The sequence below is a fragment of the Ursus arctos genome, unplaced genomic scaffold (assembly GCF_023065955.2).
Source record: "Ursus arctos isolate Adak ecotype North America unplaced genomic scaffold, UrsArc2.0 scaffold_19, whole genome shotgun sequence".
Taxonomy (NCBI): Eukaryota; Metazoa; Chordata; class Mammalia; order Carnivora; family Ursidae; genus Ursus; species Ursus arctos.
The window spans coordinates 27,571,284-27,589,699 of record NW_026622863.1 but is presented as its reverse complement, the minus strand read 5'-3'; the positions used below and the strand labels follow the sequence as shown (position 1 = coordinate 27,589,699).

Here is an 18,416-nt window from a genome sequence, read left to right as displayed (position 1 = left end):
TGTAAAGTGTGCAATTCAGTGGTTTCCAGTGTATTCATAAAATTGCGCATCGATCACAACTAATTCCGAAACATCACCCAAAAAGAAACCTCGTAGCCATTAGCGGCCGCTCCCCATTCTCCCCTCCACTAGCTCCTGGCAATCATTAATCTACTTTCTGTCTCTGTGGACTTGCCTATTCTGGAAATTTTGTATTAATGCAATCATACAGTATGTGGCTTCTTTCACTTAGCATATTTTCAAGGTTCATCCCTACTGTAGTATGTATCCATTTTGTATTCATTTTCGTGGTTGAATAACACTCCGTTGTATGGATATACCATATTTTATCCATTCATCAGTTGCTGAACATTTAGTTGTTTCCACTTTTTGGCTGTTAAGCATAATGCCGTGGGATGCCTGGCTGGCTCAGTTGGTAGAGCATGTGACTCTTGATCTTGGGGTCATGGGTTCCAACCCCACACTGGGTGTAAAACTTACTTAAAAAAAAAAAAAAGGAATAATGCTGCTGTGAACATTCACGTGTAAGTTTTTGTGTGAACACATTTTCATTTCTTTTGGTTATATACCCAGCAGTGGAATTTCTGAATCATATGGTTACTCTATGTGTAACTTTTGAGGAACTGCCAGACTGTTTTACATGATGGCTGTGCCATTTTACACTCCCACCAGCCGTGTGTGAGATTCCAATTTTCCCACATTCTTGCCAACACTTGTTATTACCTGTCTTGATTAGAGCCTTGTGGATGGGAAGTAGTATCTCACTGTGGGTTTGATTTCTATTTTCCTGATGACTAACAACACTAAGCATCTTTTTATGGGCTTACTGGCTACTTGTAGATCTTTGAAGAAATGTCTATACAAGTTCTTTGCCCATTTAAAAATTGGGTTATTTGCCTTTTTATTGCAGAGTTCTAAGAGTTCTGGATACAAGTCTCTTATCAAATATATGATTTGCAGATACTTTCTGTCATTCTTAGGGTTTTTTTTTTTTTTCTCCATGGTATACTCCTTTGAAGCACAGAATTTTAAATTCTGATAAAGTACAGTTTATCTTTTTGTTGCTACTGTTGGTTGCTTGTGCTTTTGGTGCCATATCTGAGAAACTAGTACCTATTCCAAGGTCATAAAGATTTGCTGATATGCTTCCTTCTAAGAGTTATGTGTATGTTTTTTTTTTAAATATAGCTCTTATATTTAGGTCTCTGATCTATTTTAATTTTTTGTATATGGTGTGAGGAAAGAGTCCAAATTGTTTTGCAGGTGGATGGAGATCTAATTGTCCTAGTATAACTAATATCTGCTTTCTTTTTACAAGCTGGTTTTTTTTTTTTTTATAGTTTATTTACTTAAGTAATCTCTATCCACAGCGTGGGGCTCAAACTCATGACCCTGAGATCAAAAGTCACATGCTCTACCAACTGAGCCAGCCAGGTGCCCCAATGTTTTATTTTTTATATTGTATGTTTTCTAGATTTATTGAGTTAACATTGACGTATAACATTATGTAAGTTTAAGGAGTACAATGTGTTGATTTCATACGTGGACACATTGCAGAATGATTACCACAGTGCTGTGGAGTCAGCCAATACCTTCCTCACCTCATATAGTTACCACTTGTTTTTTCGTGGTGAGAACATTTACAGTCTACTCTCTTAGCAACTTTCGAGTATATACTGCGGTAGTATTAACTATAATCACCGTTGGATACGTTAGATGCCCAGAACTTATGAAACTCTAACTGGAAGTTTGTACCCCTTGACCAGTATCTCCCCACCATGGTATCTTAATAGGCAACCAAGAGCTACCATTTACCAGGGACTTACTAGGTGCTATGCATGTCTAAAGCCTTCACACATGGCATCTAACTTAATCCTCAAAATAATCCTTGAAGATCTGTGCTCTTACTGGTCTCATTATATAGGCAGAGAAGCTGTGAGTCAGGCTGCGGTCTATCTGAAGTCACAGAACTGATGAGTGGTGGCCTCAGCAGCTCCGCCGTGCTGCCCACTACTCGGGCGCTGGCGCTCGGGGCGGTTGGGGGATAGCAGGTTAGTAGGCGATATGTTCCCGAACAAGAGGCAGAAGACTGAAATGAAGGCCCTGCCAAGACTGAGGACACAGAGACAGTGACACTGGCAGAAGCTGTGGAGAAAGCACCTGGCTGCAGCCCTCGGGGAACTCAGGGAGGACACTGGGGAAAGCACAGTGGCCCAGAGAGACCTGTGGGGCCATCTCTTTCCAGGTTGGCCTCTCTCTGGCCCTCAAGTCCCGACTTTCTTCCTAGACCAGGGAGAGGGTGGGTGGTCACACACCTCTGTAAAACAGGGAACCAAGCTTGACTGTGAGGGACTATCAGCTCCTAGAAGCATCAGGCCCAAGCACACAACACAAATGAGCCATCCACAGTCCTAGAAACAAGGCCTACAGAGGCACCCCACGGGCTGACTTCATGAGATGCCGGTGGCCAGAAGCAGGAAAACCCTCCTTTCAGGGGCTGTCTTTTTGCTCAACTCAGACTTCCCTGATGTCCCTGCACGGTCCTTATGGGGGTGTGGCTGGGAAGGAGAAGAGGTGCTTTTCTGTTTTGTGTTTCCCAGCTGTGAGTTACTCTGTGGGGATTCCTTACTAGGAGCCATACCTTCAAACTACTGTCCTTTCTCCTGAGAACCTCCTAGCCAGCCCCTGTGAACTGTGTGCAAAGGGCAAGCCTTGAGTAAGAAGCCCTGTTCAAGGGCAGGCCTCACTGACCTTCTTCATGTCTGCAGTGCATCGTTCTGGGTCCCTGCCCAGAAAAGCCTGGCCTGGGAGGTCCTGAGTGACTCTGGAATGGCAAACAGTCTCTGCTCCCTGGCCCAGAGGGGCTGTTTGCAGAATCAAGTGTCACATTCTTACAGATCGAGTTACCCTGGGCCCAGCTGGGGCTGATCTCTGAAGAGGTGGCTGCAGATACAGCTGCGGGAGCCCCTCCTCCCTGTCCCCACACTGCCCCCGCGGTGGCCTGGCTGCGTACCCCAACGCTGGCCGTGTGTGTGGACTGGAGTCTTCTCCTGGGTGCTCATCTGTGATGGCTCCTGTGTCCCTGTCCCCTTCCTGCTTCTGTATGTGCGCCCCCAACCTACATCATTTCCAGGCTTAGGGCCATTTAGGTTCCAAAGTATTCCAAACGACAAAGGGACCCAAACAGGGAGTGACCATAAAGAAATCTTGCATGACAAGGGGCCACAGTCTCCATTCCCAAGGGGCCGAGTATCTCAGGCACACAGAAACATCGAGCATGGTGTTTTAGAGCAAGGCCTGGGAGTCCATGAGACCTGGTTCAGATCAGATGTCTACCTCTTACTGGCTGTGCAACTGTGGGCAAGTCTCTTACCCTCAGCCTCAGTTTCTCCATCTGTAAGGTGAGGCCAATAAGAGCTCCTATTCTTTCGCTTTATCTTTATTTTTAGGGGGCGCCTGGGTGGCTCAGCCGTTAAGCATCTGCCTTCGGCTCAGGGCATGATCCCAGCGGTCTGGGATCGAGCCCCACATCAGGCTCCTCTGCTGGAGGAGAGGCCTGCTTCCGAGCCTGCTTCTTCCTCTCCCACTCCCCCTGCTTGTGTTCCCTCTCTCGCTGGCTGTCTCTCTGTCAAATAAATAAAATCTTTAAAAATAAATAAATAAATGAATAAAGATTCTTTATTTTTAATAAGTAATCATTATGCCCAAGGTGGGGCTCGAATTCAGGAGATCAAGAGACTGATGAGCCAGCCAGGCACCCCCAATAACAATCCCTTTATATGAGACAAAACATTTAATGCACTGGGCCTGGGGCCGGCCACTCAGTCCGTGCTCAGTGAACGGGGGCTGCTGGTATTAGCAAACGTGTCAGAACCTAGAGCACTGCAAGGGGCAGACTGTTCCCATCTCTCTCGCTTGGAATAGATGACCGAGGGCTGTGGGGCAGTCTGGAAAGTCTCTGAGTGGAGACTTCAGATCTGGGACAATTTCCCAGTGTTCTGCTGGGAGGCAGGGAGGCTGTGAGGAGAAAATGGGATCACCTGTGACTCCCTCCAGCCCCGGCCCCATATTTGGAGGGGGAGATCTGTCCACCTCTCAGCTGACAGCTGGCCTGAGGTGGGAGAAGAGAACGTTTGGGGCTGCTCTGAACACATCCTGGTCTTCTTAGTCGTAGCCCACTCTGGGCCACACAATTAAGGCTCAATGTCCAGGCCCGCATGGCAGCCCCTGGAGCCAAGGCTCCTAGTGGGAGGGAGAAGGGCAGAGTGACATCTGGGAGAAGCCATGGCAAATGACTCACATTCTCACAGTGCAATGGTTGCTGGGAAAGCTTTCACAGCTCAGCCCTCCCAGCGCTCCTGTTTAAAAACTACAAAGAGCAGGAGGCTGGGTGCAAACTGAGTGGGGGCCGGGCGCCTGCCTGAGAGCCAGACCCGGCTGATGGGAGTGTCAGGGAGCTGCTGGGGCCTGGCTTGCCGGGGCCTGCAGCTGTTGGGCAGGGACCTTTGGCTCTCAGGCTCCCGCCCACCAGAACGGGCTCTCTTGAGGAGGAGCCTCTGCAGGACTGGGCGGGCAGCTTGGAAGGCTAACTGCAATCCCAGCCCGACTGTGTAGAGATGGCAGGTCTGGGCAGGAGAGGCAACCCTTCCTGGGTGGGCTGGTCATGGACAGGGCCCGCTTGGGGTTCACCACGGACAGGGTGAGGGCCTACTTGGTCTCTCCCAACCTCCATTTCCCACTGGCCCGTCAGCCACTTTTCTGATAAATCAGCCCCTCAGGCCCAGCTGGCCTGAGACAGAACCTGAGAGATGTTCTCGGGCAGGGCTGCAGGCACGGGAGGAGGAGGTGGGGTGGAGGGACAGCAGACTCATGCCAGCAAGAGTTACTACACGGATGATGGGCCTCTCTCAACTAAACAAATTTCTGCCTAACTGCAGCCAGCTCCTCCCCATGGAGCGTGCACAGCGCCTCACCGGCCGCTTCTGCCCCCCTCTCGCTCATCTCACCCTCAACAGCTGGGCAGGGAATCAGCCTCTTTTCTCAAGAGCTCTGATAAAAGCCACCTCTGCTGGGCTCTCCCTATGGGGTGGGGCCCCGGGCTAGGTGCTGCTGGTCCTTTAGGAAGGAGCAGAGCCTGGACAAGAGCCCAGCCCCCAGTTCTGGGCAGGCTCTCCAACTCTGGGCTCTGAGGAGGTGCTGGGGACGCCAGGGCCGGGAGACTTTTGCCCAGGTGGCATTGCTGACAAAAGTCTTGCAGGCCCACCAAAGACGGGGTGCCAGCTGTTCTGGCTGGGGCCCAGGAAGGGGGGTGGCTGGTAACAACCTGGCCTTGGGTCTCAGGAGAGTCACACTCTTCAAGGGACCAGGGAGAATGGGGTTTCCATTCCCTGATTCTGCCGAGGACCAGCCTCTGAGCTGAATGCTGCCTGCCTTGCATTTCTGTTTTGGAGAAGTTTGGAGAAGCGGGCTCTGGCAGGAAGTTCACGTGACTGCTGGCTAGCCGAGGGGCAGACAGATGCTGTCAGGAGCACTCTGTATACAACACTGGGCTGGTGGGGTGGGCGGCCAGGGAGCCAGCCGTGCAGATGCTGCTAAGTGAAACCTGATGTGGCGACATGAGAATCTGCACAACGACTCACAAACAACCTTCCCTGGGATGTTTTAGATTGAGTTTTGTGGCTATGACGCGAAGGAGCCTCACATGTCAGGATAAAAATAGCTCTGGCCTCAATAGGCAAAACAAGTTACAGTTCAACAAAACCAGATGCGTAAGCCTTCGTGGCCCAGTCCAGACTGGTGGGGTCCCTGCTCGGCTCCCTGCCCTCTCGCCCCTGTCTCCCTCCCCCGTGGTGTGGGGCCCAGGTGCCCAGCCAGCCCCTCACGTGGGGCATCTGGACCCCGCTGCCCAGAGAGTGTGGAGGAAAGGCCGGGAGACGGGGGCAGATCCAGGGCCTGTGGCTGACTGGCAGGGCAGGCTTGAGGAAGTGGACACCTTCGCTGGGTCTGACTCCTGTCTGCGAACCTCACAGGGATAAAGAGCCTGGCACAGTGATTGCTCTGGGGAAGGGGGCTGCATGGCTGGGAGGCTGGTATGGAACCCGGGGACACAGGTGGGGAAGGGGAAGCTTCCCCTACGGGATCAAGGGGCTGGAAGAAAGGGAGGCCAAGGACTCTGGTGCAGCAGGGTCTCAGGAGTCATGGAGGCTGCTGAATTGGAGGGCCCAGACCCCACGGACGCACGGATAAAAGGCTGGTGAAGACATTGTAGCAACGGCACCCTTGGGACTCGATCCAAGAGGCAGTCACTTTCTTTGCTGTGAGCCGGCCCAGCTGAGGCCGGGAAGCCCTCCGCCCTGGGCAGTGACCCAAATCCAGGAGGTTTTCCAGCTGCCTGCTTCAGAGAAAGAGATAAGCTAATGGGCCACGGCAGGGCCCAGGAGGAACTTCCAGCTGACAGGGCAGTAGAGAGGGTCTGCGCCAGGAAAGACTGCGGCTGAAGGGGGGCGGGCCAAGGGCGGCGCTGGAGGGACACGGGAGGAAGGGGCCTCAAGGTTATCGCTGAGACCGTGCCTGGGATGCAGAGGGCTAGGCTCTTCACCCGGCGACAAGTGAAGACCAGGGCAGTGGTGCTGGGGGAACGTTCAATATGGCACTGGTGATGGGGCGGCCGGCCCTGGATGCCCCCTCCTTCCATCATGATAATGACTCTGAAAGACAGGTACTGACCCTTCCTGGGTGCCAGATTCTGGGCATTCAGAGATGAGTACAACCTAGATCCTTCTGACACTGATACCCATGCTGTCTGAAAGAGCATGTAGAAAGAAGGCCTTTTAAGGCTCTAAGAGCAACAGAGAAGGCTTTTGGGGCTGGGATATGGTCTGGTGTGGTTGGAGGAAATGGAGGCAGCAGAAGGCATGAGTTGCTGAGGTGCCTGCGGCCAGAATAGGGTCCCTGAAGTCACTGTGCAGAGAAGGGATACCGTCAAGGGATATGCCAGGTTGGGGCCGTGGCCCACCGCCCCACAGAAGTCTGGACTGTTGGCCTGGCCTCCACTGCTCTGCTCCCCTCTTTGGACGGTGGAAGCTTCCAGTGCTGGGCAAGTGCTTTGTCCTCTAAATGTGGGGGTAAAGAGAGCAGACTCTCAGGCTGGGCTCCTGGGTCAGCACCAACGCCTCCTGCAAACCACCCCCTTGCTCCCCCACCCCCAGGTAAGAATGACAACAGTGCTTTCTCTCACAGTTGTCGTGAGGAGTTGAGGGGCTAACCCATAGTGAGATTCAGTGAGCTGACACATAGGAAGTGCTCAGAGCAGCGTCCAGTCCTCACAAACTCGATGTATTACAGTCACTGTTACTACTAGGAAAAAGACCCAGGTATGGCTTCCTGGGTTTCTTCTAGAACTTGTTTGTGAATTGGCCACACCAGCCTGGGCGAGAAGGAACGAAATGGAATCAAGAACATGCCATTTCTGCCCGTTTTCAAAGCTGGGGTCAAACTCCACCTTGGACCAGAGAACCCTGCAGGACATACTGCCTTGAGCAGTGATCCCATCAAGAGGGCGCCCGCTTGGCTGGAAGGCAAAGAAAGAGAAGACTGGGTTTTGGGGGCAAACATCAGTTCTGGGGTGACCTTTAACCTCAGATGGCCACACTGCTGCTGCACCTGACCAAGGCTGCTCCCTCTCCTGCAGCAGGAACATCCAGGCCCCAGGAGGGCCAGGCACGTCTCAAATGAGGGACCGATCCTGGAGGCCTCCTGTTTTTGCTGAGCCTTCAGCTCAGGCTCAGGCCCCTCAGGTCTGCTGGAAAGGGGCTCATCACCTCCTCGCCCCAGAGCCTAGAGGGCCTCAGCCAGCATCCCGAATGCACAAAAGCTGCCCACTCAGACGAGACCCAAGTGGTTGTTTGCGTTTCATTTCACTAAATCACATCTCAGAGACAGTAGCGTGCGGGACCCCTCCACGGGCTGCCCTCAGGGCCTCCCACTCAGGGCCTCCCACCCAGGCAGCCCCCTCCTGCACGCCCCTGATGTAAGCCTCTTCCCAGCCCGGGGCTCTGCGAAGGTCAGCAGCAAAGCAGCAGTGGGAGAAGCAAGACCACGGAGGGAGAGATGTCTGCATGAGGCCCGGTGGGAGGAACGTCCTGCGTGGGCAACCCTGCCTGTGGGCCCCGGAGACTACAGCGATGGTGCATTTAGGCCCCGTGGCAGCTTCCCAGGCGGGTGATGCTGCCCCAACCCTCGCACTAAACCTGCGCCATGTGAGTTTACAGACCCAGCGAGCAGCCAGGGCCATCTGGTTCCCTACAAATGTGCTGATTTCATCTTTGCTCGGCTCCCTGCCTCCTTGGGTTTCCAGAAAAACCCTTTACTGCGGGGGTGGTGGTGCTCTATACTACAGGGACACAGCACAGCACTCTGCAAGTTCTCAGAGCTGTGCCCTAGAGAGCCAGAGGAAAGCAAAATCCAAACAGGAAGAGGGTCTGGCCTTGGAGCCTCTGTCCACGTGCATGGCCGGATGGAAACAGAAAGAATGACCCTCTTGCATGCCTGAGAAGCACTGGGAGAAAGAGCAGCCCACAGATGAATGAGTGTACACTTCCTGCGTGCTTTCTGACCTAAACAGCCACCCCCAACATCCTTGGTGCCTGGCCAGTGCCCTCCCCAAGGCAGCTGAAGCAGCAGAGGGGATGGGGCCCAGCTCTGGTTTCCTGTGCTTTTCTCTTTACTGGTTTGAACTTGACCTTTCAAAATCATGCACCCATTTGGGGCGCCTGGGCGGCCCAGTTGGTTGAGCATCTGACTTCGGCTCAGGTCATAATCCCAGGGTCCTGGGATGGAGCTCCATATCGGGCTCCTTGCTAAGCGGGCAGCCTGCTTCTCCCTCTCCTCCCCATTCCTGCATGTGCACGCTCTCTCCCTCTCTCTCTAATAAATAAATAGGGTTTAAAAAAAAATAAAATCATGCACCGATCTCAAAAATCTGGTGCCAGCTGTGGACACGCATGCACGTGTGGTTCCCACACTCTTTGCAGCGAACATGTGAGTCTCAGGCTAAGCGCATGTGGCCCACGGTGCTGTGGATCCTTGAGGCAAGAAGTGATACTGACTGTAGGCACTTCCCTAGTGTTCTTTACAGTCTGGCACACTTGGGTGTTGTTCTATGAATTCAGGGTGAGTCCCCGGCTGATGGGAGCCAGTCTGACAGCCCTGGTGAGCTGGGGCAAATCCTCACCACCTCAGCCTCCTTAGCAGCTCACCCACCTTGGCGGGGCCAGGAGCCAGGGTTCAGAGCACCTAGCCACCTGAGACTGCCCTCAGCTCCTGCTCCCCAGCAGCGGAGAGGGCCCCTCCTGGAGCTCCCTGTCTGGGCCTCCCCAGGGCACACCCCACCCTCTCTAGCAGACCTGGGCTCCAGGCCATTTTCCAGCCCAGCCATCTCCTAATGAGTAAGCACTTCAGTCATCAACTTCTTGATGCCCAGAGAAAGAGAAAAAACACCTTAGGGGTAGAGGGACAGAATCCCAGAGACAGAGGTGTCCTTCCCCTGCCCGAGGCTGTGCTGCCTCAGGTTTGGCTTCTCCCACCAGGAAGAGAGAAGATTCCTGACAACTGCTTCCTAGGGAGGGAGATCTGAGGACTGGCTCTGCCCTACAGGATGCCTTCTCCTGGCTCTGCCCCTCTTGCAGTCACTTCTCACCCTCACCCACTCACTGCTGGCTCCTCTCCCCTCGTAGTGAGACCCCACGCCCACACCATGGCTTGGCGCCCACACTCAACCTCTGGCATTCTTGCCATCTGTCCCAGGGATTTCAGGTTGACCCCCGAGCGCTGATGTGGGACATAGGATGGAGAACGGACTGCTGGGCTGCGGGACAGAGGGTGGGGACCTCCCCGAGGGTCGCAGGGTCAGGATGTGGGAGCCTCCCAACCATGGCCTCTGACTGCCGGGAGGAAACGGCTCCTGGGCAAGGAAGCCACTGCATCCTGAGGAAAACAAGAGAAGGAAACTGGGCTGCCACCACAGCCCCTTACTCTTTCCTTGCTTTAGGCAGAAACAGCTGGACACTTGGGATCAGTTGTAGGCAGAGCACATGTAGCAGCAGTGGCCTGAAGCCTGGGGACCTATGTGACACCCCACTGCAGGAGCTGGGGGAGCCCTTGACTTCACACGTCACCAGCGAGACGGCTTCAGTGCATGGGCCTTCTGTGACTTGGCCTGGCAGCCGTGGGATACAGCCGGCAGGTGTTCTCGGGGTGGGGTACCAGATAGCCTTCGGGGGCACAGCCTGCTAGAGTGGGAGGAGGGAAGCTGCTGCTGAGAGGTCTTCAATCTTTTTGACATTTGGCTTCTGCATCAAAGGAAGAGCCATCTAGGACCTTGTAACTGGATGTCAAGAACCATTTGGGAGACAAAGAGACACCTCAGGCAAACACCCAAGATTTCCTGGGGACCTTCCTATCAACTTGCATTCTTAGCATTTCCCAGGATCACGTCACTGGAGGGAACTGGCGTCTGCCTGGGACAGAGGAGCTGGGAGTTGCACTGGTCCAGGGAGGAGAGCCACCTGCTGTTTGGAAGGACCCCCAGGGGCGAGCCCCAGAACACCACGGCCACCTTCATGTCCAAGCACTGCCCGGAAACATCCTGTTTGAATTATCCCCTCTCTTGCCTGGGCTGCCTGCCATGTTGTTTGCTATTTTTAGCTCCTCAATGAGGAAGGAAATGGCTGCCTAGTCTTCCACCTGTGAGACCCAAGGCTCCAAAGCCCCCTGATTCCTGACTGGGGAGACGCTGCCCCAGCGAAAGAGACAATCGGCTGACTCAGATGGTTTTATATTTAGCTGATGGCTCAAAAGTATGAACGGTGCAGGAAGATGAGGAAAAGGGGATGTGAGGGCCTCTTATGGGGGGGTGGGGGAGCAGCAGGAGGGCGAGGTCTCCTGCCTCTCAGAGAGCAGAGGAAACTTCTGACTGCTCACACCCTAGCAGAGCTCTGGGGCTCAAGTGGGTTGGCCGAAAGGAGCACCTGGGCTAGGACAAGACTGAGCACTAGCATTCCCAGGGCCCTCGAGGCTGTAACCAGAAGGGGATCACTTACCAGGAGTGTTCAGCAGGTTGGCTCTGCCAGGGGTGGGCACCTGAAGCTCTGAGTGGCTGACCCGGAGGTCAGGGCCATCAAGGGGGCCTGGATCGTCTGTCTGGCCTGCAGGAGAGGAAGCAATTTCTGCCAACACCTCTAGATCCTTCAGGATAACCTGGGGGAAAAAAGCAAAGCATGAAGGACAAGGGCCTCTGGAGAGCTGTGGTTGGAGACAGACAGCTGCCTCCAGGGGGTGGGGAGGAGTCTGCGGAGGGTGACAGGCTGGTAATAGCCACCAAGACTATGGCTGTAACAGTGCTCAGGAAGTTCTGCAAAAGATATGGATTGAAGAGAACACAGACAGACAGAACACGGCGGCAAGTGGAGGAAAGAAGCTGGAGTCTGAAGCCTGGGAGTAAACTTTCCCATGACCGCTCCTCTCTAGTCCCCTAAGTGGGACCTAAGAGGTCCTCAGAAGACGTGGGACTCAGGCATCAGCGTGCAGTCCGTGTGGTGTGCGTCCCAGGACTCCTGGGCTGGCCATGCCCCAAGGTTAACCTGTGTGAGGGACCAACGGGGCCCGCTGGGCCACACTGCTGGTGTGCTGGCCACAGCTCGGCCAACTATCAGGCTACAGAGCAGATTCTTCTACAGAGGTGACACTAGGCTACCCTCTACATGTGGAACAGGGCTCTGGGCTCCAAGATGGGGGACTTCCTAACTTCTAGACTTGTTGTTCAATTCTCAGCTGCCTCTTTGATGGTCATACATAGGCCTGAACGCTGCCTGCCGAGTTCTTCCAGGGAAGACACAGAGTTGAGCACGGAGAACAGATGAGTGTGAGCTCTAATCAATGCCGTGTGTCAGAAGGGTCCCCAGGGCTGTCTCACAACCCAAAGCCCCCATGCCCTTCGAAGCTGCCTGCCCTGCACAGCACCCATCTCCTCTTGCTCTTCATCTGCCGTCAACAGCCAGCAGGCTTCTGCCCCAGCAGGGCCCTGACCACACTGCAGGTAGGGCTGCCTGCCCCTTCCCCGCCTCCACTCATCTCTGCTCTGAAGACTAACGTCTTCACACACCCAGCACAGGTGTGCCCCCAGGACTGTCTGCGGTGCTCAGCAGATGCCTGCTGGGCATGGACGGTGACCGTGGACAGCTGAATTACCATGGCAACCATACGCTTTGGTCCTGGACCTGTGGCAGCGACACAGAGCACCTGTGGCTGGGGCCAAAGTGGGGAGGGGTGTGTGTGGGCTGTGTGCACCATGACAGACCAGCTGGCTGGAATATGGTGATAATAGTCAACATAAGGCTATCGCAGGGCTTTTTGTGGGATGGTGAAAATGTTCTGGAGTTAGATAGTAGTGATGGATGGTCACACAACCTTATAAATATACTAAAAACTAAACTGTGTGTGTGTGTGTGTGTGTATATATATATTTTTAAAGATTTTATTTGAGAGACAGTGAGACAGAAAGATAGCGAGGGAAAGCATGAGCAGTGGGGAGGGACAGAGGAAGGGGGAGAAACAGACTCCCACTGAGCAGGGAGCCGGAGAGGAGGCTTGATCCCAGGACCCTGGGATCATGACCTGAGCTGAAGGCAGACGCTTAACCAACTGAGCCACCCAGGCGCCCTGAACTGTATATTTTATTTTTATTTTTTAAAAGTTTTTTATTTATTTATTTATTTGACAGAGACAGCCAGTGAGAGAGGAACACAAGCAGGGGGAGTGGGAGAGGAAGAAGCAGGCTCCCAGCGGAGAAGCAGGCTCCTAGTGGAGGAGCCTGATGTGGGGCTCGATCCCAGAACGCCGGGATCACGCCCTGAGCCGAAGGCAGACGCTTAACGACTGCGTCACCCAGGCGCCCCTGAACTGTATATTTTAAAATGGCAAATTTTGTCTAAAAAAAAAAAAAAAAAAGACAAAGCTACTACCCTCTCCTCAAAGCTTCAGAGTTGTTCCTGTCTCAATGCAAGTAACATGCCAGTGTGTCCTCCTGCCCGGGCCCAGTCGTCACTTCTGCTATCCTCTCTGCCAGCCCTGGCCCCTGGGCCTTCTCCCAGCAGCACAGCGTGCTCAGCACCAATTGTCCCACAAGCTGGTGGTTTTGCTCCCCATCCTGCCACGCTCCGGCCTCCTCCAGGCTGGACGCAGCACACACACACGTCACCTCCCACCTGTTTAACTGCATCCTTTCCTTTGCTGCTCCCCATTCTCAGCACCGCCTGAGCCCCCACGGTGCCAGCCACTGTGCTGGGTGCTGGGGCTGCAGGGTAGTGCCTACACGACATGCCTCTGCCTACGGCCTGGCAGGGAGACCCACACTCACCTGCCCTTGCATGCACAGGTACGTGTAATTTTGGAACATTCTGACCGCTGGGCCTGCAGGGGATGGATCCATGCTGGCTGAAGATCGTGGCTGCTAAGCAGGCTAGACAGATGGCAGGAACGAGCGCTGCCCCTGCGCCCAGGCCAAGAGCTGGGGGCCTGGTAGGTCTAGGCCCAGAAGTGGAGAGGCCCAGGCCATCTGCTCCCCAGGAAGCTCTCTACTTCAACGGTGGCAGAAGTGGACACAGAGGGAGGGGTGGGATGGGGAAATAGCCCAGGGGGCGACAGCGTAGTGCTTGGCGAGAATGGCCCGAGCATGGGCCATGCACTCAAGATGTTCAACTGTCCAAGCAAGTCAGTCTGAAGGGCAGGGAGGTGAAGGGAGACCCGGGACTCGGGTGGGGGAATGACTCACTCAAATTAGACAGTGAGGCAAGAAGCCAGTCAACTGTGCCTTGAAAAGTTAAACGGTGTCCACAGGAGCACTTCCACCCCTAGTGTTTACCCCAGAGGGCCGAAATCGTGTCCACACAGGACTTAACACAGAAATGTTCACAGCATCAGTGTTCGTCATGGCTAGAAAAGGGAGACAACCCTAAGGTCCTGACACCAATTCTGAGGTGTTTTTTTTCTGATACCAATTGCGGTGTCCTACAATTCAACTCAATTCGGAACACCTACCTGGAGGCAGGGGCAGATCCCACAGGGTGAGGGCTCAGTCCTACACGACAGGATCAGATGCCAATCCCAAGTATAGGCTGTCACCCGTATATGACCAGCTATAGAGCAGAGATTCCCACGACACCCTCCCTGGGTTCGATTCCTTTGCTAGAGCGGCTTGTGGTGCTCAGAGAAACATTTTACTGACTAGATCCCTGGCTTATTATAAAAAGATGTAACTCAGGAACGGCCAGATAAAAGAGACGTGGAGGGCACGGTATGTGCGAAGGGGCACAGAGCGTTCGTGCTCTCTGCGGCGTCACTTTCCCCAAACTCCACATAGTCCCCAGTGCAGAAGCTCTCCAAACCCCAAACTTTTGGGTTTGTATGGAGGCTTCATTACATAGGAATAGGTGATGAAACCCTGGCTGTTGCCAGCTGATTCAACCTCCAGCCCCTCTCTCTTCCTCAAAGGCTGGGTTGAAAGTTAAACGCTCTCATCACTTGGTCAGTTCTCCTGGCAACCAGCCGCCCATCCTTCTGGGCAGCCAAGTCACCTCACTAACCTAACAAAAGTCACCTTTATTATTTTCACCACTCAGGGAATTCCAAGGGTTTTAGGAGCTCTGTGCCAGAACGAGGGATGAAGACCAAATATGTATTGTTCACTCTATATCATGATATCACAAACCCAAATGTATATCAACTGATAAACGGATGAATAGAACATGGCATATCCATGCCAGGGACTATTATTTGGCAATAACAGGAATGAGGTTCTGATACATGCTATAAAACAGATGAACCTTGAAAACGTTTGCTAAGTAAGAGAAGCCAGATGCAAAAGGCCACATACTGTAGGACGATTCCATTTATGTGAAATGTTCAGACCAGACAAATCCATAGAGACAGAGCGTAGCTTGTGGCTGCCAGGGGCTGGGGGAGGGAGACATGGGGAGTGACTGTTAATTGGTACAGGGTTTCTCTTTGGGGTGGTAAAAATGTTCCTGGATTAGATAGTGATGTTTGCACAACCTTGTCAAAATACTAAAACCCACTAAGTTGTACACTTTACTTTTTTTAAAGGTTTCATTTTTTTAAGTCATCTCTACACCCAACGTGGGGCTCAAACCCATGACCCCAAGATCAAGAGATGCACGCTCCACGCATTGAGCCAGCCAGGTACCCCTAAATTGCGTACTTTAAAAGGGTGAATTTTATGGTTGGTGAATTGTAATCTAAAAAGAGAAGAGAATCAAGTCAAAACCCCAAACTGACACCCTAAATCCCAGTCCGGTGGTGCATATAGAGCAGTTCGCTCTTGCTGTGCCCACGGCCTCCCTGACTCCCCACGATCTCACGCTTGGTTCTGACTGACAGGAGGGCCAAAAGCGCTCAGAGAGGCCACCTGTATCCCTCCATCTCCTGGCATCTGCCAGCCCTGCTGCAGCCCCGAGCTGCAGGCTGCTCCCCGCAGGGCTGGCTGTGTGGGTGAGGCCGAGGCACGCGTCCTCTCGGCAGCCCATCCTGGCGGGCAAATGCGGCAGGTGACGGAAGTGCAGGGCAGCTGGGACCAGGCTAGCACTCAGCTACATCCCAACCCCACGAGGGCCACAGTGGCCCACAGCAGGCTTCTGGCGGGTTACTTAATCCCCTAACAGAAAAGATGCTTGGGAAGTTCCACCAGCACCTGAGGCTGGCCTGTGAGAGACCTCCACCACCAGAGCGGCCCCGGGGCCAGGCTGCAAGGAACCTTGAGACCAGGGGAGGAAGCTCTCCTCACTTCCAGCTAGAATTAATGCCCTCATTTGCTTTTAGTCTCCTGTTGCAGAGACTGACCTGCTCAAGGGATCGGGGAGTCCTCTTCAAACACAGCTCTGGCCCCCAAACCGGAAGCCGATAACTACACTGGGCTTTGTAATCAGACAGTCCTGACTTTGGATCAGTTAACCTCACCCCTCTAACCCCTCCCCCAGCAGCCACTGAGCACCCATTATGGGCCAGGGCCCATGTTGACCGGAGATGTGATGCTGAACAGTGGCCTTGGGGAGGGAGACAGGCGGTGAACAAACACTTAGAATGCAGTGCATGTGCAACTTGGCTTGTGGGGAGTAAGAGGCTTCAGAAGGACCCGCGCAGCAGTCCGCCAGGGAACCAGGGGTAGAGGGAGGCACGCGAAGCAGCCTCTCAACTAGCATAAGCCCTCATGGTCACAGAGCCCGAGTCACGTGGCACATTCCCCGGAACCGAAGTTTTGATCTAGCGCTGGAGTGGGCCGTGGGGCTGGGGTGGGGGGGGGGTGTTACATAGGAGACCGCAGGCCCCGAATGGAGTCACCTGGGCTAAATCCCACGACCACATACCAAGACTTAATACCTAACCTAACTGCAGTTTCAGCCTTTAGCCAGTCAACGCGAAATTACCTGGTCAGCACTAGTGAGATAATCCTCCTGGCAGACCCCTCCGGGCCTCTCAGAAAGGTGACCTTGCCTGAAACAACGCTTTCTTTGCAAATAATTTTCTTTCTCCGCCCCCTTTCTGCCTTTAAAAACCTCTCCTTTCCTACCACTTCTTTCTATTGTAGATGGGGATGCTGCTGCGTGTTTCATGAATTGTGGAATAAAGGCACTTTGAGCTTTAAATTTCCTCGCTTGAAGTTTTGTTATTGAACAGGGGGGCATGGCGAGAAATCAGGCAGAAGTCACAGGCCGGGGCAGGTCACCAAAAGCTAGGACCCAGACAAAGGGGTCTGACCCTGGTTTTGCAGGTGACAGGGAATCTGTTTGCTCATATGTGCCAACAGAGCTTCGCCCTTGCGAGGTTGTCATCATTAGAGGAGACACTCCAAGCTCCCCTTCTGCTACGAGATTTCTGGTACCACAGCCGAGCCTGGTCAGTGGTCCTGACTCAGGGACTGGGCAGGAACGCCAACGCAGACGTGCGGGGCTCCAGGTGCCATTTCTCTACCAGAAAGAATCTGCACGGACATCTTCGTACCACCTCCTCCCGCCCCGCTGGAGAGCAGCAGCCAGCAAAACTGCATATTTTACATTGTGAATTCTCTTATTTTCGGAAGTTTAACACCAAATGGCAAATGAATGCAAATTATACTTCAACTGCACAATTAAAGCCGGAAATGTTGTCTACAGGTTCCTTCAATAATCCCAGCCACTCCTCTAGTGCTTACATATCAAAAGATTTGTCTCTGGTCCCCGGGGACTGGCAAAGTCTGACAGACAGCCCTGCCTGGGGCAATACCACGTGTACTCGTAGGCCTGCATGTGCACAAGAGCGCGCGGGCGCACACACACACACACACACACACACACAGAGCACCCTCCTGGTTCTTTCAAGTGGGAGTCTGAGAAGAGCAGCACCATCTCCTTCAGCCTCCTCGATGCAAGGAGAGGAAGGGGCTGCCAAAATGGAGGGCAAGGAATGGCTTGAAAAGAGAGTGGGGAATGTGTGGGGAGCCACTCCAGGGCTCCTCTGCCCATCCAGTCCAGATGCTGGCTCTCTCCTAGCTGACAGTAAATCCCATTCGGCCCAGGGGCTGGACTTGAGGCTCTGGAGCAACAACCCTGACAGGCCTCAGCCAGGACTCTGCCTCTGCCCAGGAAGTGAGGAGTGGCCCAGGGAGGTGGTGTTAAGGTGGGGGTGAGTGTTGGGACGAAGCAACAGGGACCAAGGGGGAGCCGTGCTCTGCCCTCCGGCTGAACCTGGCTTTGACTCTCTGTGCCAGGCCAGGGTTTTGGTGCTCCATCCCTCCTGGAGACCCCTTGGTCTATGGACAAGAAGGTCTGGGACAAGGACACAGAGACCTCAGCAGCCTTGCTTGCAGGGCACCGGCTCAAGGCCTGGATGAAAGGTCCGCTCCTCGGCCTCTAGAAACAGTTAGTTCCCTTCCAAGGAGCAGGCTGGCTGGGCCCAAGCCTACACTGGCCTGTAGTCCTGGCTCTGAGAACGAGGCAAGGCTCAAAGAAAGCAGGAGGAAGCCGCATCGATTAGTATGCGCTACACAGCTTTTTGCAAAATGAATATAAAACACTTGTGCTTTCTTTTTGTGTGAGAGAAAGAGGGTGGGGGGAGAGGGAGGAGGAAGAAGGTTACAAGAAAGCAATATTCTGCAGGGGCAGGAGTGCCTGCAGTTGTCATGGCAACAGCTGGGGGGGAGAGTGGTGGTGGGGAAGGCACATCAGCTGGTCCCCGGTCCTGGAGTGGGGTGAGTTGTGAGCTGGCCATCGGTGGAGTGAAAGGGTCGGTGACAACTGGGAGCGGAAAACATCTGACAAAGCAACTCTGAGAGGAAGGTCTGGGGGGAGGGTGGAGGGAGGGGCTGGCCT

General features: G+C 53.8%; 1 protein-coding gene across 3 annotated transcripts in view; it reads right to left on the bottom strand.

The window, feature by feature from the left end:
* The window catches only part of VAC14 (VAC14 component of PIKFYVE complex), a 100,653-nt gene that overhangs the window by 40,589 nt on the left and 41,648 nt on the right, over positions 1–18,416 (bottom strand). For all 3 annotated transcript variants that reach the window (XM_048223491.2, XM_026495184.4, XM_057314227.1), the window contains exon 13: positions 11,100–11,256. In XM_048223491.2, coding sequence (XP_048079448.1) covers positions 11,100–11,256 — 157 coding nt within the window. The remainder of the gene's footprint in view (positions 1–11,099; positions 11,257–18,416) is intronic.